This window comes from Coregonus lavaretus, assembly GCF_964263955.1.
Source record: "Coregonus lavaretus genome assembly, chromosome: 38".
NCBI lineage: Eukaryota > Metazoa > Chordata > Actinopteri > Salmoniformes > Salmonidae > Coregonus > Coregonus lavaretus.
Genome location: NC_140025.1, coordinates 7,923,955 through 7,947,645, shown reverse-complemented (window position 1 = coordinate 7,947,645; position 23,691 = coordinate 7,923,955). Strand labels below are relative to the sequence as shown.

General features: G+C 41.9%; 1 protein-coding gene across 1 annotated transcript in view; it reads right to left on the bottom strand.

The window, feature by feature from the left end:
* Positions 1 to 23,691, bottom strand: part of LOC311112495 (low-density lipoprotein receptor-related protein 1B-like) — a gene marked incomplete at both ends in the record, with an annotated part of 90,612 nt that overhangs the window by 5,914 nt on the left and 61,007 nt on the right. Inside the window, 17 exons of the mRNA XM_084155629.1 lie at positions 89 to 217; positions 705 to 824; positions 3,841 to 3,966; positions 4,160 to 4,309; positions 4,642 to 4,755; positions 5,042 to 5,161; positions 5,426 to 5,554; positions 5,801 to 5,926; positions 6,736 to 6,928; positions 8,786 to 8,990; positions 9,573 to 9,762; positions 14,987 to 15,256; positions 15,485 to 15,589; positions 16,234 to 16,361; positions 16,777 to 16,937; positions 19,158 to 19,284; positions 22,590 to 22,719. Of these exons, the coding sequence (XP_084011755.1) occupies positions 89 to 217; positions 705 to 824; positions 3,841 to 3,966; positions 4,160 to 4,309; positions 4,642 to 4,755; positions 5,042 to 5,161; positions 5,426 to 5,554; positions 5,801 to 5,926; positions 6,736 to 6,928; positions 8,786 to 8,990; positions 9,573 to 9,762; positions 14,987 to 15,256; positions 15,485 to 15,589; positions 16,234 to 16,361; positions 16,777 to 16,937; positions 19,158 to 19,284; positions 22,590 to 22,719 (2,523 nt within the window). The remainder of the gene's footprint in view (positions 1 to 88; positions 218 to 704; positions 825 to 3,840; positions 3,967 to 4,159; positions 4,310 to 4,641; positions 4,756 to 5,041; positions 5,162 to 5,425; positions 5,555 to 5,800; positions 5,927 to 6,735; positions 6,929 to 8,785; positions 8,991 to 9,572; positions 9,763 to 14,986; positions 15,257 to 15,484; positions 15,590 to 16,233; positions 16,362 to 16,776; positions 16,938 to 19,157; positions 19,285 to 22,589; positions 22,720 to 23,691) is intronic.

The following is a 23,691-nucleotide window of genomic DNA, read 5'->3' as shown; positions in this document are numbered from 1 at the left end:
ACATATTGAGACATATGTGCTTTAGAAAAGGGAGTGACTACACTATGACTGTAACTTTTGTTGGAGAACTTCAGAACAATAATATTACCACAGCCAGCAGCAGAGAGCTCATCACTCCCATCTGGACAGTCCCTCTCCCCATCACAAAGCCAGTGTTTGGGGACGCAGGCGTACGACTCTGGGCAGCTAAACAACCCTGGGCCACAGGTAGCCGTACCTGGATATGTACAATAGGAGTCGTGGTCAAAATATTATTTTACTGAACTGAAGAATCTTTAGCCTGAGTGCCAATCTGTTTCAGCTCTCTTGCCAACTCCTTAAGGAATTGTCATGCCAAACATGTTTGGTATAACAATGAGTGACAAGGATATGGCAAGAGAGCTGAAAGAGACTGGCACTCAGACTACAGAATCTGCACAATTACAGTACTAGAAATATAGATATTCACAAGACTTTCTGAAGAGTCTGTGTGAATATTACTGAAAAACATCAAATCCATATCTCTGTTTGTAGCACATTGCTCATCCATATATCTCCACCAATGATGTATCTCATAAAATTTCAAATATATGAAATTAATCTTAATCTTTATTAATCTTTCCCTGTCACTTTGATGTTGATTTATGGCTGTTCTCTACATTCTCTCTGAGAATAAACACATTTGAGTCAACATAATGTAAATAAATTCAGGCGTGTTTTTATACCACAGATCTCTGCGCTCTCGTCCAGTCCATCCCCACAGTCGCCCTCTCCGTCACAAAGCCACTGCTTGGCTATGCACTTGTTCTTAGAGCAGGCAAATTGGTTCCACAGGCAGGACATGTCTAGACAGAATGAAATATAACATATTATATGGTATTTCATTGGGACAGGAAGCATGTAAACATCTTCACAATTAACCATGTAGAGAGCAGTGATAAATTAATGATTTAGTACGGCAGTGTAGGTGCGCAAATCCAATGGCCCCAGGTTATAGAGTAATGTGAAATTGTACCCCAGTCACATACTTTTCTGTGCAAGAAAGAAGGTAGGCCTTTGTACAGAAAAGGTGAAGAAAATAATATTACATATGGAGGTGAAGGTAAACAATTTTGAAGCGAATCTCTATTCTAATGCAGGTGGAAAATTGTATCACTATATCAATGTCATCTGTGAAATTAGATATACCAACATTGCAAAACCATTCCCTCAGTCGTAAGCACTTTCAAGGTAATGCTTGTCTTACATTCTAACCATGTACAAAGGAGTGAAGGAGTGCCAAGTGAGGTAAAAATAATTCAGCCTCAGCAAGCAGAGAGAGAGAGAGAGAGAGAGAGAGAGAGAGAGAGAGAGAGAGAGAGAGAGAGAGAGAGAGAGAGAGAGAGAGAGAGAGAGAGAGAGAGAGAGAGAGAGAGAGAGAGAGAGAGAGGGAGATAGATAATAATTGTCTGTTTGTTTCCATTCCACATAAATGTTATAATGACACTGTGGAGCTGCTTCCTTTGCTCCTTGGGCAGCCAGAGAGCAACCATTAACAATGACTGTGTGGCTGTATGGACAAGGTCATTGTGAACTAGTCACACAAACAGCGGGCACCAACAACACTGTGTGTGTATCCAACCGCTACTGGCTGGGACTCATTCAAATACACAGACGATGAGCATTGCTGCCCAAAGGGACTTAAAAAAAATCACAAGAACAACAAAATCCACAATAAATAGAAATAGGATATTTGTTATTGCTATTCTGTTTGGGTTACAACAACATAGTCCACTGCTCTGCGCTGAAGAACCAATAGCAGGAGTGAAACATCTCCTCCCGTCATTATTCCTCAGTAGGGTCTTTGAGCAGGGATTGTGGGAGATTTCCACATAGGGGTCAAATCAGGGATGGAAGCATTTGGCTCAGCAGGAGACACCCCTTCACTGCTTCCTTTAATGACCCACACGAACGAACCACCAACACTGGGTTATCTTATCTTCTCATCTGGCCGTATTGACCGAATGTATTGACCAGACACAACAGGGGATACTGGACAAAAGGGGAAATCGTACAATCTAGAAATTCTCCATTATATTTGGCCTCCTTGAGCTACAGTGAGGGAAAAAAGTATTTGATCCCCTGCTGATTTTGTACGTTTGCCCACTGACAAAGAAATGACCAGTCTATAATTTTAATGGTAGGTTTATTTGAACAGTGAGAGACAGAATAACAACAAAAACATCCTGAAAAACGCATGTCAAAAATGTTATAAATTGAGTTGCATTTTAATGAGGGAAATAAGTATTTGACCCCTCTGCAAAACATGACTTAGTACTTGGTGGCAAAACCCTTGTTGGCAATCACAGAGGTCAGATGTTTCTTGTAGTTGGCCACCAGGTTTGCACACATCTCAGGAGGGATTTTGATCCACTCCTCTTTGCAGATCTTCTCCAAGTCATTACTGTTTCAAGGCTGACATTTGGCAACTCGAACCTTCAGCTCCCTCCACAGATTTTCTATGGGATTAAGGTCTGGAGACTGGCTAGGCCACTCCAGGACCTTAATGTGCTGCTTCTTGAGCCACTCCTTTGTTGCCTTGGCCGTGTGTTTTGGGTCATTGTCATGCTGGAATATCCATCCACGACCCATTTTCAATGCCCTGGCTGAGGGAAGGAGGTTCTCACCCAAGATTTGACAGTACATGGCCCTGTCCATCGTCCCTTTGATGCGGTGAAGTTGTCCTGTCCCCTTAGTAGAAAAACACCCCCAAAGCATAATGTTTCCACCTCCATGTTTGACGGTGGGGATGGTGTGCTTGGGGTCATAGGCAGCATTCCTCCACCTCCAAACACGGCGAGTTGAGTTGATGCCAAAGAGCTCGATTTTGGTCTCATCTGACCACAACACTTTCACCCAGTTCTCCTCTGAATCATTCAGATGTTCATTGGCAAACTTCAGACGGGCCTGTATATGTGCTTTCTTGAGCAGGGGGACCTTGCGGGCGCTGCAGGATTTCAGTCCTTCAGGGCGTATTGTGTTACCAATTGTTTTCTTGGTGACTATGGTCCCAGCTGCCTTGAGATCATTGACAAGATCCTCCCGTGTAGTTCTGGGCTGATTCCTCACCGTTCTCATGATCATTGCAACTCCACGAGGTGAGATCTTGCATGGAGCCCCAGGCCGAGGGAGATTGACAGTTCTTTTGTGTTTCTTCCATTTGCGAATAATCGCACCAACTGTTGTCACCTTCTCACCAAGCTGCTTGGCGATGGTCTTGTAGCCCATTCCAGCCTTGTGTAGGTCTACAATCTTGTCCCTGACATCCTTGGAGAGCTCTTTGGTCTTGGTCATGGTGGAGAGTTTGGAATCTGATTGATTGATTGCTTCTGTGGACAGGTGTCTTTTATACAGGTAACAAGCTGAGATTAGGAGCACTCCCTTTAAGAGCTCGTTACCTGTATAAAAGACACCTGGGAGCCAGAAATCTTTCTGATTCAGAGGGGGTCAAATACTTATTTCCCTCATTAAAATGCAAATCAATTTATAACATTTCTTTCATGCGTTTTTCTGGATTTTTTTGTTGTTATTCTGTCTCTCACTGTTCAAATAAACCTACCATTAAAATTATAGACTGATCATTTCTTTGTCAGTGGGCAAACATACAAAATCAGCAGGGGATCAAATACTTTTTTCCCTCACTGTATGTCAGCATTTTATGCAGGATGTACCCTACAACATAATGATCGAACCGTTCCAAATTGGAATAATTTAGACTCTCTCTCTCATCAGTGTCAGTGGATACAAATTAGTGCAATGTGCTTGCTGAAATAAATGTAATGTAAATAAATATTATAGAAATAAATATGTCTGATATCATACCACACTGGAATTCATCTGCTCCATCTTCACAGTCTTTCACTCCGTCACACAGCCAGACAGTGTGGATGCAGTTTCCACTGGGGCAAGCAAAATGGCCTTCCTCACATCTCTTTCTGAGGGAAGGAGCTGGGGAGAAACCAGAAGCCAAGATACAGTCAGAACATAAACTATGAGGCCGACTATTTTCAAATGACTATTTCAAATGTAATCTTAAAATGCATTCCACTAGGCCTGGTGTCTGTCTGGTACACGACCACATCAACAGTAGACGACAGAACTAGCGTCACAGAACAGAAAAAAAGGAAGGAAAAAAACATACTCCGGCAGTTGGTTTCATCTGCATAATCCCCACAGTCGTTGGCTCCATCACATATCCAGGAGGGGTGGACACAGAGGGAGGTAGAGTTGCAGCTGACGAACACCGTCTCCTTCACCCCCAGCTTGTAGTAATCCAAGCAGCCTGTGTTGCCTAGAGGAAGTGGGCATTCGACCGGCATATCCAAAGGCTAAGGTTAGGGATTGATATTCCTGGCTATACATTGTCTTATCTATAATAGTGTAGTGTCCTGACATTAATAACAATGAAAAATAACTTCAAATTCCGAGGTACGGACCTTCCTTCCTTTTTTATTATCTAACATTAATAACACACGATCAGGCTAGCCTACAGACCAGCTACGTGGAAAAGCTACGTTGGCAACGTTGTAGCACCTTAGAAAGATACAGTGTAGCGCCTTAACAAAGATAGTGTGTTGCCTTAAAAAAGACACGGTATGGCGCTTTAACAAAGGCTTATCTTACTGCAGTTCTTCTCATCTGAGGCGTCGGGACAGTCGATGATCTGATTGCAGCGGGCCGAGGCCGGAATACAAACCCCGTTTAGACAACGCCAGTCTGAGGGAGAGCATGTGGAATCTGAAGAAAAAATACAGGTCAGAAAAGAAAAAGATTAAGAAAGGAGGGGTAGAAATATGTTGTATTTGAAATCCATCTCTTTGGTTCATCGTCAGGTGGATTAGAAAGAGATAATAGAAAGACTAGATAATATTATCCTTGCTTGGAGAAATGTTCCTCTATGAAATCTAATAGGAAAGACAGTAGTTCACCCTAAAGCTATTTTTTTTGTTTATACAGTAATAATGTAGTACAGATTATGTTGTCTGTCGGACTGGGCATGTAAATTCAGATTCTTATTACTCACTGTTACAATAAACCTCGTCGGAATTATCTCCACAGTCGTTGACCCCGTCACAAACCCGCCTATTGGCCACACAGCGCTGGTTATAGCAGCTCTTGAAGCCCCGTCTACAGTTTCTGTTATCTGTAAGAGAGGAAGAGGAGAAAAGAGGGAGAGGAAGAAAACGAAAGCGATAAAAAGACACTTTAGGAAGAGATTCGACCAAAGAAATTACATGACAGACACTTTAATACTGTTCCTCTTCTCCTTCATGGGTTTCAGGAAGTGAGCGAGTCTGAACTCATTCTATTGGACAAGAGCCCCGGGGGGCTTGGTAGGGAGCTGGTAGTAATTTTCATCTGAGCACTGGTGAACTAGTACAGTAACACATATTGGGTGCTTACTTACCACAGTATTGCATTTTCTCATCAGACTTGTCTTTGCAGTGAGCTATTCCGTCGCATGTCAGCTGATAGTCGATACACTCCCCGTTCCCACACTCAAACTCAGTGTGGATGTTGCAGGAGGAGTTCTCAGCTGCAAAAATAAGAGAAAATCTATATTTTCTGATTGATTCTTTGTCCAAACAGAAGGGTCTGTTTTCTGCTATATCCCTCCCAGCCCCTCACATTGCTTAATCTGACAGTAGCACTGTCAGATGACTATTTTCAGATGACTATTGTCAGATGCCAATTGTCTACTAGCAATACTTTTACATGGTCCTTCGAGCCGGATGGTGTTTACCAATGAATTAGAGGGGAAAAGACAAAGTGCTAGACTTACATACACATCTGTTATCTTCCAGTAGTAGTCTCTCTCCTCTGCAGCTACAGTTGACCGTGCCGTGAGGGGTCAGAAGACAAAGGTCATGACATCCACCGTTCAGCACAGTGCAAAGGGACAGTTCACCTGGAAAAACAGAGCATTATGGGTACTGTAGTACATCATGTTACAGAAAACACACATCAACCTCCAAATAAACAGGAAAGTGTATTGATTTTAAAAAAATCAAATCCAAAAGCCATGTTTTACTTCCTTCTTGCAGTGCCTCCCATAAAGAGTTTCAGCTTCCAAATATTTGAAATCAAGCACTGAAAACTTTTCAAGGGCAGTGTTGTGGTAGAAAGGTAGACGGTCTCCGTTGGGGACCCTCTTTGAACTGTGTTTGGCTCGGACAGCGGTATGGAGAGGTAAGCTATAAACCATGCCATCATGCTGCCCCCTTAATACCCACACGTCTGCTCATTACAGTTACTCCAGGAGAGAGAGAGAGAGAGAGAGAGAGAGAGAGAGAGAGAGAGAGAGAGAGAGATTTCTCTGCTCGAATGGTATAGATTCAGCTGACTGCACTATGCCAAGCTTTAGTTCTGTTGAAGCACAGGCCAGGCAACATGGGGTAGCCTGTGGCACTGGAGGTTGGGGTTTTTGAGGTTATTTCTTCAATAACAGATTTACATTGAGTGGTAATTAATCGGGGAGGGTAAATGGGGCTATAGTAAGTCTTGTATAATGTTCATGCCAAATGGTCAAACTCAGCTACACTGGGTTGTAACCAAAGGCAAACCATCACAGGCTGCAGTTACATTTTATCACATACAATTACAAAATAGTCTACTCTCAAAATACCAAATTTTGTGTGTATATTTTTAGACAATGTATAGAAGACTCTGTGCCAACAAGTGAGTTTTGCTTTGATGTACTGTATAGAATTCACTTACAATTGTTGGTATTGTTGGAAACTGCAACAATTCCCATTGGCTGGTGGGGGATGTCGGCTCTGAGGACCTTCATGTCACCACCTGTGTACTTATTGGAGCGTACCACCGCCCTCCGTACCCAATCAGACCAGAACAGGAAGTTCCCATAGATAGCCAGGCCAAAGAAGGTTCCTGGACCTGACTTCACAATCACCTACAGAATGAACGGAAGAAGACAATGGGGTTCTACAAGCAACCATGAAGGGTTCTTCAAAGGGTTTTCCTATTGGGACAGCCGAAGAACCCTTTAAGGTTCTAGATAGCACCTTTTTTTCTAAGAGTGTACAAGATATGACTTAATCATTCTATTCAGAATAACAGTATACAGTATATATACAGTATACAGTATATATATATACAGTATATATACAGTGGGGAGAACAAGTATTTGATACACTGCCGATTTTGCAGGTTTTCCTACTTACAAAGCATGTAGAGGTCTGTAATTTTTATCATAGGTACACTTCAACTGTGAGAGACGGAATCTAAAACAAAAATCCAGAAAATCACATTGTATGATTTTTAATTAATTAATTTGCATTTTATTGCATGACATAAGTATTTGATCACCTACCAACCAGTAAGAATTCCGGCTCTCACAAACCTGTTAGTTTTTCTTTAAGAAGCCCTCCTGTTCTCCACTCATTACCTGTATTAACTGCACCTGTTTGAACTCGTTACCTGTATAAAAGACACCTGTCCACACACTCAATCAAACAGACTCCAACCTCTCCACAATGGCCAAGACCAGAGAGCTGTGTAAGGACATCAGGGATAAAATTGTAGACCTGCACAAGGCTGGGATGTGCTTCAGGACAATAGGCAAGCAGCTTGGTGAGAAGGCAACAACTGTTGGCGCAATTATTAGAAAATGGAAGAAGTTCAAGATGACGGTCAATCACCCTCGGTCTGGGGCTCCATGCAAGATCTCACCTCGTGGGGCATCAATGATCCTGAGGAAGGTGAGGGATCAGCCCAGAACTACACGGCAGGACCTGGTCAATGACCTGAAGAGAGCTGGGACCACAGTCTCAAAGAAAACCATTAGTAACACACTACGCCGTCATGGATTAAAATCCTGCAGCGCACGCAAGGTCCCCCTGCTCAAGCCAGCGCATGTCCAGGCCCATCTGAAGTTTGCCAATGACCATCTGGATGATCCAGAGGAGGAATGGGAGAAGGTCATGTGGTCTGATGAGACAAAAATAGAGCTTTTTGGTCTAAACTCCACTCGCCGTGTTTGGAGGAAGAAGAAGGATGAGTACAACCCCAAGAACACCATCCCAACCATGAAGCATGGAGGTGGAAACATCATTCTTTGGGGATGCTTTTCTGCAAAGGGGACAGGACGACTGCACCGTATTGAGGGGAGGATGGATGGGGCCATGTATCGCGAGATCTTGGCCAACAACCTCCTTCCCTCAGTAAGCGCATTGAAGATGGGTCGTGGCTGGGTCTTCCAGCATGACAACGACCCGAAACACACAGCCAGGGCAATTAAGGAGGGGCTCCGTAAGAAGCATCTCAAGGTCCTGGAGTGGCCTAGCCAGTCTCCAGACCTGAACCCAATAGAACATCTTTGGAGGGAGCTGAAAGTCCGTATTGCTCAGCGACAGCCCCGAAACCTGAAGGATCTGGAGAAGGTATGTATGGAGGAGTGGGCCAAAATCCCTGCTGCAGTGTGTGCAAACCTGGTCAAAACCTACAGGAAACGTATGATCTCTGTAATTGCAAACAAAGGTTTCTGTACCAAATATTAAGTTCTGCTTTTCTGATGTATCAAATACTTATGTCATGCAATAAAATGCAAAATTAATTACTTAAAAATCATACAATGTGATTTTCTGGATTTTTGTTTTAGATTCCGTCTCTCACAGTTGAAGTGTACCTATGATTTAAATTTCAGACCTCTACATGCTTTGTAAGTAGGAAAACCTGCAAAATCGGCAGTGTATCAAATACTTGTTCTCCCCACTGTATATATATATATATATTTTTTTTTTCTCCTTACAAATCTGTGTGAGCCATCATATTCACATCGTTCAATCTTTCCCAGACTGCCATCGGAGAAGAAGAGTTTCTCGGCGGTATGGTCGATGGTGAGTCCATTAGGTGTGAGGATGTCTGTGGTGACAATACTCTGGATATTGTTTCCTGACAGGGTGGACCTCATAATGCTGGGGTGCTGTTCATTCCAGTTAGTCCAGAACATCAGGCTGCATCAGCAGTGAAAACAAAAACTATATTGAGACTTTCACAGAAGCAAACGGATGGGATGCACCTCCATTCAATATACTGCATTGTAAACATCCATCAACCATCAACGTCTACACTGAATGATGTATTTCCATTGAAAAGAAACATGTTTCCAGGAAAAAGCGGATACACTTTTTTCTATCTCTATTTTCTAAAGATATGAACACGTTTCTATCCTCACATTCTAAAGCAAAATGATTTAGTCACATTTTTAAGACAGCCTCGTGTTCTTGTGAATGAAAGTAGAGGATAGAAGGGAGGCAAAGAAAACATAAAAGACATTAGGATCAGTAAGGAATGACGATAGAACACTTCTGACATTCCCCCAGAGCAGTTACAAACCTCATTCCCCTGATTGCAGAAGTTTTCAACAGATTTACTAACTTAGTACATAACACAACCCAGTATGAAAAATGTATGCACTCACTAACTGTAAGTCGCTCTGGATAAGAGCGTCTGCTAAATGACAAAAAATGAACATCTACTGTAGGCCATTAAGGGCCTGTATAAGACATTAGGAGCAGTGAAGGTTTAACACCTACTTCTGACACTCCTCCAGAGCCAGGTTATGTGGGTGGTCGTCCTCTGCCAGTGTGACCACAGCCTCTCTGGTGATGGCCCCGGGGAGGCTCTGGTCCAGGCTGTGCCTGCTGATGGTGGCTGTGGTCGAGCTGGTCCAGTAAAGCAAGTCCCAGGCTCTATGGTACGCTAGGCCCTCCACTGACCCCACATCTACACAGGAACAATAACACTGGAATAATTAAGCAATAAGGCACGAGGGGGTGTGGTATATGCCAATATACCATGGCTAAGGGCTCTTCTTATGCACGATGCAACGCGGAGTGAGCCATGGTTAGACGTGGTATATTGGCTATATACCACAAACCCCGAGGTGCCTTATTGCTATTATAAACTGGTTACCAATGTAATTTAAACAGTACAAATTATTTTTTTGTCATACCCCTGGTATACTGTCTGATATACCACAGCTTTCACCCAATCAGCATTCAGGGCTCAAACCACCCAGTTTATAACACTGAATATAACATTGACAAACACTGAATAACACTAATCTGACTTTCGGTAGAGTAAGAAGAGCTCAACAAACACACATGATACTGTCAAACGCAGTAAGTGGATTTGTCTTTTCTTTCAAGGTAAAGTAAGAAAAATATATATACAGTACAAGTCAAACGTTTGGACACACCTACTCATTCAAGGGTTTTTCTTTATTTTTTACTATTTTCTACATTGTAGAATAATAGTGAAGACCTCAAAACTATGAAATAACACATATGGAATCATGTAGTAACCAAAAAAGTGTTAAACAAATCAAAATATATTTTAGATTTTTCAAAGTAGCCACCCTTTGCCTTCATGACAGCTTTGCACACTCTTGGTATTCTCTCATCCAGCTTCATGAAGGAGTTCCCACATATGCTGAGCACTTGTTGGCTGCTTTTCCTTCACTCCGCGGTCCAACTCATCCCAAACCATCTCAATAGGGTTGAGGTCGGGTTATTGTGGAGGCCAGGTCATCTGATGCAGCACACCATCACTCTCCTTCTTGGTCAAATAGCCCTTACACTCTCTGTGAATACTTTGTTTTTAAACTGGTTGGGTCTGAATGTGGATAACCTTCATCGGGATACACCTGGATATCCCTGTGAATATATCCCATTATTTCACATTTTGCCGTACCGACCAGTAGTGTTTCTTCCTAAAAGATCAATCAATGCCAAACTCATTTGAACGGAACCTAACAAGCCTAGGCAGGTGGAAAGATGTCCCACTGTGCTAAGAGATGAGCAATAGAAGACTGCGGTGCCATGTCACAGCTGCTCACTGTTTTACATTCAGACAGGACAATAGCACAAACTAGGACATACAAATCAACATTCGCTACCAGTAAAAAAAGTAATACAAATAATTGAGAATACAGCCAGTATACAAACAGGCAACACCACTAAGAAATCTTTCAACAAACAACTGAAAAATAAAATAATATTCTCTTCATCTGCCCAAATGTATTCAGAATAGATTCTGCAACTAGCGTAATATCACACACTTGTTTGAACATAGGCCTATATGGATGACAAAAATATTATTTTAGGAGATACTTAATTATCATATTCGTTAATCATTATTTTGTATGGGAATAGTGTTGGTGCTTTCTCCATGAGCTAGCCTCCTATAAGCACACCCATTATTCCCTTCCCTGTCCAACATCCAACCTCCTGAGTTATTTAGATGGATCTTCCTTCCACGTTTCTGGTCAGTCAGATGTATTTGAGCCAAGTCAGCATGGAGCCTAGCCTACTGTACAGAAGCTCCAGGGGCTATGGGGTGATGGGGATGTGCTGTCTATGTGCATTAGGGAACTTTACTGCAACACCTCCGAGGCCTCTGTGTGTGTGTGTGTGTTCAGCTGATTCCTCCTAAAACACTGTATCAGATGGACATACAGTAGAAATGTCATATTCATCTATTAGCATTGATATTCACTATATATCTATATAGGAAGAGAGTAAAGGCGTCCTTATGCTTCCCATCCAAAACAGTTGGGAACAGTTTGTGCATGCTGTATATTATGATGACATTTAGCGACTTGTTGTTCGTTTTGGTCTTCGGCTGTTCGTGCACACATTTTTTCTAGTCGAAGTCGGTAGCCGAAGTCTACGCCCCTTTGTCGGTGATTGGTCAACAGTACGGATTCTTCAAAGTGTTTGTTGTCATTCAATGAGAGACGACTCGTTCTCATGCACATTTTTTCATTGAGAAATACTGCACCAAACAACATGTAAAATTGTGCGACTAAGATCTGCTCGGGAAAAACGTCAAAATGAATGACAGATTCTGAGTTATCTTAGATTCATTCTGACTACAGCGTCTCAATATGGACAAACATTACTATTGCTGTTTTTTTCTCGTTTTTCAAACTAATGTCTTTCAAACGTTCGGTTCGCATATAGGCTCCAGCGTCATATAGTTATATAGTCATATAGGCTCCGTCATACGATGCCACCTTTCCAACAAGTCAGTTCGTCAAATTTCTGACCTGCTAGAGCTGCCCCGGTCAACTGTAAGTGCTGTTATTGTGAAGTGGAAAAGCCTTGGAGCAACAACGGCTCAGCTGTGAAGTGGAAGGCCACACAAGCTCACAGAACGGGACCGCCGAGTGCTGAAGCGCGTAAAAATCGCCTGTCCTCGGTTGCTACACTCACTACTGAGTTCCAAACTGCCCCTGGAAGCAACGTCAGCACAATAACTGTTCGTCGGGAGCTTCAAGAAATGGGTCTCCATGGTTGAGCAGCTGCACACAAGCCTAAGATCACCATGTGCAATGCCAAGCATCGGCTGGAGTGCTGTAAAGCTCGCCGCCACTGGACTCTGGAGCAGTGGAAACGCGTTCTCTGGAGTGATGAATCACGCTTCACCATCTGGCAGTCCGACGGACAAATCTGGTATGCCAGGAGAACGCTACCTGCCCGAATGCATAGTGCCAACTAAAGTTTGGTGGAGGAGGAATAATGGCCTGGGGCTGTTTTTCATAGTTCGGGCTAGGCCCCTTAGTTCCAGTGAAGGGAAATCTTAACGCTACAGCATACAATGACATTCTAGATGATTCTGTGCTTCCAACTTTGTGGCAACAGTTTGGGGAAGGCCCTTTCCTGTTTCAGCATGAAAATGTCCCCATGCACAAAGCAAGGTCCATACAGAAATGGTTTGTCGAGATCGGTGTGGAAGAACTTGACTGGCCTCCACAGAGCCCTGACCTCAACCCCATCGGACACCTTTGGGATGAATTGGAACGCTGACTGCAAGCCAGGCCTAATTGCCCAACATCAGTGCCCAACCTCACTAATGCTCTTGTGGCTGAATGGAAGCAAGTCCCCGCAGCAATTTTCCAACATCTAGTGCAAAGCCTTCCCAGAAGAGTGGAGGCTGTTATAGCGGCAAAGTGGGGACCAACTCCATATTAATGCCCATGATTTTGGAATGAGATGTCCGACAAGCAGATGTCCACATACTTTTGGTCATGTAGTGTATTTAATCACAGTATTTATCTGTCTGGGCTCAAACATTTTATAAAATAATAAGACTGTTTTCCTGTTGTTCTAGGTGTCATGGTTGTCTATTAATATGCTATTTTCATCTATTTCTCATGTTTGTACATCTGAAAGAAACAGAAATGAAATACATATATTTTGTCTTCTTTGATGATTGTTGGAAGGAATTTGCATTAGAAGGCCGGAAAAAAGCCAGAGGAAATGCCAGTAGTAGTCAACTGTCCTTGACAGTGTGAATAGATCAGGTAATATGTTATGGTGGAACTGATTGAACGTGTCTGTAGTGTTTGAAGTTTCTGTGGAGTGATTTACAGTGGGGACAGAAGGTGTCATCACATCACTTCCTGTTTGCCATCCATCACCTATTACAGTTGGCTGCAAACGAAGACGGATCAAAATGCCAATACCAACTAACATGCCCACTCCTCACAGCACAAGCCTCAGGCCAACCCTTTTATACACCTACACCAAATTCTGGTACTCTCTAGCTCAGTTGGTAGAGCATGGTACTTGCAACACCAGGATAGTGGGTTCGCTTCCCGGGACCACCCATACATAAAATGTATGCACGCATGACTAAGTCTTTGGATAAAAGTGTCTGCTAAATGGCATATACAATATTATTGTAACGACCCGGTATTGTGTTCTGTGTTCGTGGGTGTGTTATTGTTCTCATGGGTGCTAGAAGGGGTTAAATATACCAGGACAGATGGAAAGGTTGGGGGGGTATGATGGGTAATCCCGCGGGGTTTTGAAATGCATAAATAGGGGTTACTGTCTCATCTCCCCCTCTTCTGTTCGGGACCCTTAACTTGACATGTTATATTTGTGTACGTTCGGGATTTAGCGGCATGGGCTGTGGCCTGAACAATAGCCCATTTAGGAATAAACCTGTGTTCTGCCCTGTACACCTGGTGCCCGTCTTTCTTTTCCTTTATGACCCAGCTGGGTCATTACATTATTATATTAATACACCTAAAGCTTCTCTATATAGGATTCCTTTCATCATCTACAACTCCAGTAGAACTAGATAACATGTAATGTATCACTTCTAAAATCATTTCAACTGACATCTCATCTTGCTGTACAATGCAGTCTTTGATAGTTTTGCTACTTCTATCAGCAACAAAATGAAAGCAATAGAAATGGCAAAAGATCTGAGTTTCTGTCAGACGTACAAAAGAGGCTTGAGTCGGTCTCTAAATGTTGACATCAGTGGTACATGAAAGGCAGTGAGATTATGTGGGATCCCTCTGGTTTCACACTCCAAGTAACAGTTTGAGCTCTTGTCAATGGAAAGTTGAAGACCTTTGAAATTGTGGGAAAGAAATGTTCACTACTTGAAACAGCAGCTTTACTTGCTCATCAGTCTTCTCTCTCATCTTTCTAAAGGCAGGGAGGAAACTAAGGTGCAGAAATCAAATAATGAACGCATTCAATGTGAAAGGAGGTGAGAAAAGGATGCACGTACATTCTACAGGGATTTCCACTTCTCCCGTTGATCTTTGCTACAGATGTAGGATCTTAATTTGATCACTCTTTTGTTGCTGAGAATTTCCCTGCACAGCAATATTTGAGGTTTAAAAAGGCTTTTAAATTTTGTCATTTACACTTTGAAATTTCAGACTTGATTTGCCCTAACGAAAAATGTATATTAACCCCTACAATAATGTCCATTAATTATAATCCACATTATTATTCACATTTCCTGTTGCTGCATGATTATTTTCCTGCTGTAGCAAATTGGCTCAAATTAAGATCCTACATCTGTAGATATGATAAACAAAACGTTTTCAGCTTTTCTAACTCAGAGCTGTTAGTAATCAATTTAGTAATGGATAAATGAGCAGACAAACAAATAACACACTTTATCAAAGTGAACTTACTCTCAACGATCACTCTCCGTCCAGTCCAGTCATCATTGACAACCTGTATATTCCCAAAGTGAACGTCACTATAGAAAATCCGGTTGGTGCCTCCAGAGTTCTGTTGTTGGTGATGAAAGGCCAGCGCTATCACATTCTTGAAGTAGGCAGGGTTCTCATAGGGCCTGATGGGAGAGTTGAGGTCGCTGTCGTCTGATAGGTGGATGCTCCTCAGGACCGACCTCTCAGAGTAGAGAAGGTAGCCATCGTACTGGTGACAGTTGAGACCGTCTAATCAAATGACAATGATTATCTAATTGAACCCTTGAAACTGTGATTAATTGAAATAATAAACATTTGATGTGAAAAAAAGTAAAAAATAAGATCAAACTTTAAAATGCATTTAAAATCGCTACACACTTAACAGTAAAACAATTATAAAATGAAAGAATAAAAAGCAAACGAGGCAATAAAAGAGATGAATAAATGAACATAAACATACAAAAGATCACTGATTACCTTTAGCCAAGTAGCCGTGAGCACAGGAACACGTCCTCCTCCCACTGCCCTGGTGGAAACACAGCTGATGGCAGCCTCCGTTGTTCTGGCCACACGGGTTGGTTCCTGTAGGGAAGTCAACAGCAGGGTCAGAGGTCAACACAGGGTCAAGTCAGGTTCTCCACAGTCTCATTGGCTATCAATCTGAAATGTATTGTTTTGACCATAAGGAATAAGATTCCATTATGAAGTTGCAATGATATTGCAGTATCAATGTTAGTCAATATTCAGATATTAGGTTTCAATACCTTCACATTAAAGGGGCAATAAGCAGTTGCTGCATCCATTTTTTGACATTATTTGTACCTATTGATTCTTGAAGAATATAACCTATAAATAAATGCCTCATGAGCTTAGTTTAACTGTTGTACCCCAAAATATAAGCGTATTTTATTCCAATGTTTGTAAACAAAGTAAATGTAAACACACCATGGTTTAAACTATCATTTTGATATCATGGATGGTCAGTCCTTGCATCCATAGCTCTGTTTATGAATTTGAGAGTGATTAAATTTTTCTAGCCCGTCCCTCAGCTTTTTACTGAAACAGATGATGATGATGATGTGATGGGAAGAACGTTGTTATTGTTTCAACAGCTGATTGGCCCTTTAATCTCAGGTCGATTCTAGAACACTTAACAAACCCAGGTACTGACAGCCTGGTAAGAACATGAAATAATAAGGATGTGATAACGAAGTTGAAACCTCAACCTTTCTCCCGTCCTCGGTTAAAGACTTTGACATCGTTCAGGTTGACCCCCAGGCCACTCCTCAGAGTCATGGCTCCCTCCGTTGCATAACTCTTGACGCCTCGGCGAATGGAGCCGTTGGCATGAGCCCTACGCACGCACACATGCACACACACACACACACACAACAGGAAGAGGAGGGAGTTTGACACCAGGTAACAGGAAGTTTGACACGGGGATAATCAATGGTCCTCGACTAATTAAAACAGAAGAACTCATTAAAATACACTAGACAGAAGCTAAAATATGCTAGACAGCTGGTCTGACAGAAGGTGACGGGACCTAGCTACCCTTGTGGACGACATTGAGGTAGGTACGCACAATTTAAATAGAGAGAAGGTGTCTTTTCACATTTTTCTGCCCTTTTCTCTGTCAATTATTATAGTATTTAAAGTGACCTTGTGGTGCAGGTGGTTAATCCAACAAGGGTAGAGCAGCTGACGAAGGCTTCTATGGAGCCTGTTTGGCGAGACTGTACTGTAACATCTACGGAATAATAAATTACCTGTCAGCCCAGTATATGTAAGCCCCATAGACGGCCATTGAAAACAGATCTGCTGCGTTGCTGGCTGAAGATGACAGTACTATCTCCCGGCCCTCTCCGCTCTCAAGGCTGATCCGCTCTATCTTGTCGGCGCGGGCATCGCACCAATATAATTTATTTTCCTAGAATACAATGTGGAGAAAATAAACTTGAGGTATATCACGGTGGGAGAGTATCCTTGTAAAAAGATAACACAAAGCAGAGTGTAATGCCACTTCAGCCAGGAGGATCACAGGGAGGCTAAAGTACTGTGTGTGCACTCTGGGGGCCCAAAAAACACCTGGTCCTCCTGTTTGGCTCAGTGGGTAAGAGTGTGGCGCTAGCAACATCAACGTCATGGATTCGATTCCTGCTCGGGTCAGAACACTACAATGCCTGCACCCACTGATTGCCAATCATTTTGACACCTATCTTTTTAAGAAAAAAAAAGAAAAAACTTGTTCAACAAAATGTATTTCTCTGAGCATCTGTATTACTTTGAAATAATAATAAAAAATACTAACAATTGAGCATATAATAAAGCTCAGTATTTGTATTATTTATTTTAAACAGTCTTTTTTGCTTATCTTTATCAAGGATGCCAATAACTTTGGAGATGAACGTATATAAGTTGTTTTGGATAAAAGCATCTGCTAAATGGCATTAATTATTCTTTTTATTATCTTGGTGGTTCGAGCCCTGAATGCTGATTGGCTGACAGCCGTGGTATATCAGACCGCATACCATGGGTATGACAAATAATACTGTTTACTGTTCTAATTACGTTGGTAACCAGTTTATAATAGCAATAACGCACCTCAGGGAGTTTGTGGTATATGGCCAATTTACTGTACCACGATTAAGGGCTGTATCCAGGTACTCCGCGTTGCATCATGCTTAAGAACAGCCCCTTGACTTTTTCCACATTTTGTTACGCTACAGCCTTAATCTAAAATGTATTAAATAAAAAACATTACTTAGCAATCTACACACAATTCCCCATAATGACAAAGTGAAAACAGGTTTTTAGAAATGTTATTAAAAATAAAACAGAAATACCTTATTTACATAAATATTCAGACCCTTTGATATGAGACTCGAAATTGAGCTCAGGTGCATCCTGTTTCCATTGATTATCCTTGAGAGGTTTCTACAACTTGATTGGAGTCCACCTGTGGTAAATTCAATTGATTGGACATGATTTGGAAAGGCACACACCTGTCTATATAAGGTCCCACAGTTGACAGTGCATGTCAGAGCAAAATCCAAGCCATGAGGTCGAATGAATTGCCGTAGAGCTCCAGGATTGTGTCGAGGCACAGATCTGGGGAAGAGTACCAAAAAAGCATTGAAGGTCCCCAAATGCACAGTGGCCTCCATCATTCTTCTGAGCAGTCGGGGGAGAAGGGGCTTGGCCAGGGAGGTGACCAAGAACCCGATGGTCACTGACAGAGCTCTAGAGTTCCTCTGTGGAGATAGGAGAACCTTCCAGAAGGACAACCATCTCTGCAGCACTCCACCAATCAGGCCTTTATGGTAGAGAGGCCAGATGGAAGCCACTCCTCAGTAAAAGGCACATGACAGCCCGCTTGGATTTTGCCAAAAGGCACCTAAATTCTCTCAGACCATGAGAAATAAGATTCTCTGGTCTAATGAAACCAAGATTGAACTCTTTGGCCTGAATGCCAAGCGTCACGTCTGGAGAAAACCTGGCACCATCCCAACGGTGAAGCATGGTGATGGTAGCAACATGCTGTGGGGATGTTTTTCAGCGGCAGGGACAGAGCAAAGTACAGAGAGATCCTTGATGAAAATCTGCTCCAGAGCGCTCAGGACCTCAGACTGGGGGCGAAGGTTCACCTTCCAACAGGACAACGACCCTAACCACACAGCCAAGACAACACAGGAGTGGCTTCGGGACAAGTCTCTGAATGTCCTTGAGTGGCCCAGCCAGAGCCCAGACTTGAACCCGATCGAACATCTCTGGAGAGACCTGAAAATAGCTGTGCAGCAACGCTCCCCATCCAACCTGATCTAGCAGAGAAGAATGGGAGAAACTCCCGAAATATAGGTGTGCCAAGCTTGTAGCATCATACCCAAGAAGACTCGATGCTGTAAAGTGTCTGAATACATACATAAATGTATATTTCAGTTTTTTATAATAAATTAGCAAACAATTCTAAAAAACAGTTTTTGCTTTGTCATTATGGGGTATTGTGTGTAGATTGATGAGAAAACAACAACAATTTAATCAATTTTAGAATAAGGCTGTAATGTAACAAAATGTAGAAAAAGTCAAGGTGTCTGAATACGTTACAAAGGCACTGTACAACACCCCCTCGGGCCTTATTGCTTAAATATACCTCATAGTCTATGGAGATCCCATTGGGCCATGCTATTCCAGAGTTGACAAGAATTACTTGGTCTGATCCGTCCAGCCGGGCCCGACCGATGCAGGGGCTTTGGCCCCATTCTGTCCAGAACAGAAACCTGGCCAAGAGGACAACAGAAGGGTAAGAAGAGTTCACAGCCACCACCAAACAATGTTCATACTTTACAGTCACCTCATACATTGACAGGAAATGCTTTGGGTTGATCTAATGTGAATTGTTCATAATCGGTAGACAATTTTTTTTTGTCTAGTTGCGATAAAGATCTATTTTTCAAGAGAGAAATGGACCAAGTCAGCAGCATCAACACATCATTATTAGACACAGGCTCATGACGGAAATGACATCAATACAATAAGCAGCATGTCAGTAAGAAACATGTACACAGCACAAGCCAGAAAAACAGAGTGCAATACATCAAGCATCAGAGCTTGCAATAAATCACATGGCCATAACAGAATCAATGCATAAACTAAAGGTGGCTGAACTCAATGCTGGTATGGATGGACAGTGGAGTAGACATTTTCAACTCCCTTTCAGAATACTAATACTGAGGCGTGCAGCTGATCAATGTTCCAACGGTTATGACTTACTAACTGTGAACGCACCAATTATAAATTATAACAGTATGCCCTGGCTCCAATCTCCTCACACAAACTCTAATATCCATAGGGGGCCAGTTGTTGACATATTTCTATATTGGCTTTAATTTAAGCAATCAGAGTGATTGCCACATAAAGTTATCTCTCTCTACATGAGACCTCGGGGTAATGCATGCATACAATGCTATGAATAATAGGGGTTAGAGAGAGACAACATTAATTAGCCCGGCGCAGGTGAGGCACAAGCTGTGACAGTAGGCACACACACACACACACACATACACACACACACACACACACACACACACACACACACACACACACACACACACACACACACACACACACACACACACACACACACACACACACACACACACACACACACACACACAGTGCCAGTAGACTCATCTCTATTCTCCTCAGCTGCTTATCCTGGTTCATTAGCATCTCTCATCAGGGGAGGAATCAATAGTAAAGTGCCCTGCAGTCTAAGCTGATGTGGGAAAATGGACCTGTCATTTATTTCCCTCTTATTAATGATCGAGAAGCTGAACACATGAGACAGTGCTATCAGTTATGAATGCAGAGAGTGGGGAAATACTGTATTTATACTTTATAGTGTGCTTTGGATGAAGGGTGGAGTGTTTAGATATTATTGGCTGGTAATTGCTTGATGTCGTATGTACATTTTGTTGTGTTACAGCCTGAATTTAAAATGGATTAAATTGATATTTTGTGTCACTGATCTACACAACAATACCACATAATGTCAAAGTAGAATATATACACTACTGTTCAAAAGACTGGGGTCACTTAGAAATGTCCTTGTTTTTGAAAGAAAAGCAATTTCTTTGTCCATTAAAATAACATCAAATTGATCAGAAATACATTGTAGACATTGTTAATATTATAAATGGCTATTGTAGCTGGAAACAGCTTATTTTTAATGGAATATCTACATAGGCGTACAGAGGCCCATTATCAGCAACCATCAGTCCACGTTGTGTTTGCTAATCCAAGTTTATCATTTTAAAAAGGCGAATTGATCATTAGAAAACCCTTTTGCAATTATGTTAGCACAGCTGAAAACTGTTGTGCTGATTTAAAGAAGCAATAAAACTGGCCTTCTTGAGACGAGTTGAGTATCTGGAGCATTAGCAATTGTGGGTTCGATTACAGGCTCAAAATGGCCAGAAACAAATAACTTTCTTCTGAAACTTGTCAGTCTATTCTTGTTCTGAGAAATGAAGGCTATTCCATGCGAGAAATTGACAAGAAACTGAAGTTCTCGTACAACGCTGTGTACTACTCCCTTCACAGAACAGCGCAAACTGGCTCTAACCAGAATAGAAAGAGGAGTGGGAGGCCCTGGTGCACAACTGAGCAAGAGGACAAATACATTAGAGTGTCTAATTTGAGAAACAGATGCCTCACAGGTCTCTACTGGCAGCTTCATTAAATAGTACCCGCAAAACACCAGTCTCAACGTCAACAGTGAAGAGGCGACTCCGGGATGCTGACCTTCTAGGCAGAGTTGCAAAGAAAAAGCCATATATCAGACTGGCCAATAAAAAGAAAAGATTAAGATGGGCAGTCTGAGATATGGCTGTTTCTTTGCATAAGTATTCAGACCCTTTACTCAGTAGTTTGTTGAAGCACCTTTGGCAGCGATTACAGCCTCAAGTCATCTTGGGTATCACGCTACAAGCTTGGCACACCTGTATTTGGGGAGTTTCTCCCATTCTTCTCTGCAGATCCTCTCAAGCTCTGTCAGGTTGGATGGGAAGCGTCGCTGCACAGCTATTTTCAGGTCTCTCCAGAGATGTTCGATCAGGTCTATGTCCTGGCTCTGGCTGGGCCACTCAAGGACATTCAGAGACTTGTCCCGAAGCCACTCCTGCGTTGTCTTGGCTGTGTGCTTAGAGTCGTTGTCCTGTTGGAAGGTGAACCTTCGCCCCAGTCTGAGGTCCTGAGTGCTCTGGAGCAGATTTTCATCAAGGATCTCTCTGTACTTTGTTCTGTTCCTCTTTCCCTTGATCCTGACTAGTCTCCCAATCCCTGCCGCTGAAAAACATCCCCACAGCATGATGCTGCCACCACCATGCTTCACCGTAGGGATGGTACCAGGTTTCCTCCAGACGTGACGCTTGGCATTCAGGCCAAAGAATTCAATCTTGGTTTCATCAGACCAGAGAATCTTGTTTCTCATGGTCTGAGAGTCCTTTAAGTGCCTTTTGGCAGGCAGTCATGTGCCTTTTACTTAGGACATTTCTAAAAACCTGTTTTCACTTTGTCATTATGAGGCATGGTGTGTCGATTGATGAGGAAAAACATATTTAATACATTTTAGAATAAGGCTGTAACGTACCAAAATGTGGAAAAAGTGAAGGAGTCTGAATACTTTCCGAATATTAGTGCATATTAGTGTTTTATTATTCATGATTTGTATAAACGTTCACATTTTTATTTTCTTCCACTTTGACATTAGAGTATTTTGTGTAGATTGTTGACAAAAAAATTACAATTAAATCCATTTTAATCCCACTTTGTAACATAACAAAACGTGGAAAAAATCAAGGGGTGAGAATACTTTCTAAAGGCACTGTAATTATATAATTCTACTACATATTCTTGTAATGATCATCTTATGACGTTCATTATTACAGGCTATCAAAATCAATTAAAACATTGGTTATTTGGTGGTCATTTCTAGGGAATACATTATGCAGATAGGATGTGTTCATTACATACCAAGTGGGTGGACTTTAAAGTGTTGACTGAAATGAAAGACTGTACACACCCTTTCACCGGGTGCACAGCAATGGCTTTGGGCTGGTCAAGTCCTTCAGCTATCACCACGGCTCGGTACAAGCCACTGAGTCGAGCAACCTCTATGATGTTGAAGCCATGGTCCGTCCAATAGATATTACCTAGTGAACAACACAAACAAACATGACTTTGTACAGTGTTAAACCATTGCATTACAAGTCAGTCAATTCATTACATTTTATGTATGTCTTACTTGAGAAGTATGTCCAATATATTTTACTTGCAGTCAAATATATTGGCACCCTTTCACTTTACAATGGAGCGCAATGGAGCAGAATGTTCTGTTTTCTATTTTTTTTATGGTTGAACTGCTATTTTTACTCTGTAGCCACCTGAAACTTACCACAGGTAAGATGTTACAGTGTAAACGAGAATCGCCTGCCTCCAACCAAATTAATTTGAATTCTGAATAATTTAGTCAAAGCTGTTTTTTTAAAATACTTTGAAGTGAAAAATATTATTTTTATATTTTTTTCTTGGTCCTGTGCAGTTGTAAATCAAACAAATACCTGTGTGAAAAACGTTGTTTTAATTTCAAATTATTTTAGAAGAAATAGTGAATCTTTCAAGGGTGCCTTCGGAAAGTATACAGACCCCTTGACTTTTTCCACATTTTGTTATGTTTCAGCCTTATTCTAAAATTGATTTTTTTTTTTTATCCTCAGCAATCTACACACAATACCCCATAATGACAAAGCGAAAGCAGGTTTAGAAATGTTTGCAAATGTATTACAAATAAACAACAAAAATACCTTATTTACATAAGTATTCAGACCCTTTGCTATGAGACTCAAAATTGAGCTCTGGTGCATCCTGCTTCCATTGATCATCCTTGAGATGTTTCTACAACTTAATTGGAGTCCACCTGTGGTAAATGCAATTGATTGGACATGATTTGGAAAGGCACACACCTGTCTATATAAGGTCCCACAGTTGACAGTGCATGTTGGAGCAAAAACCAAGCCATGAGGTCGAAGGAATTGTCCGTAGAGCTCCGAGACAGGATTGTGTCGAGGCACAGATATGGAGAAGGGTACCAAAACATTTCTGCAGCATTGAAGGTCCCCAAGAAC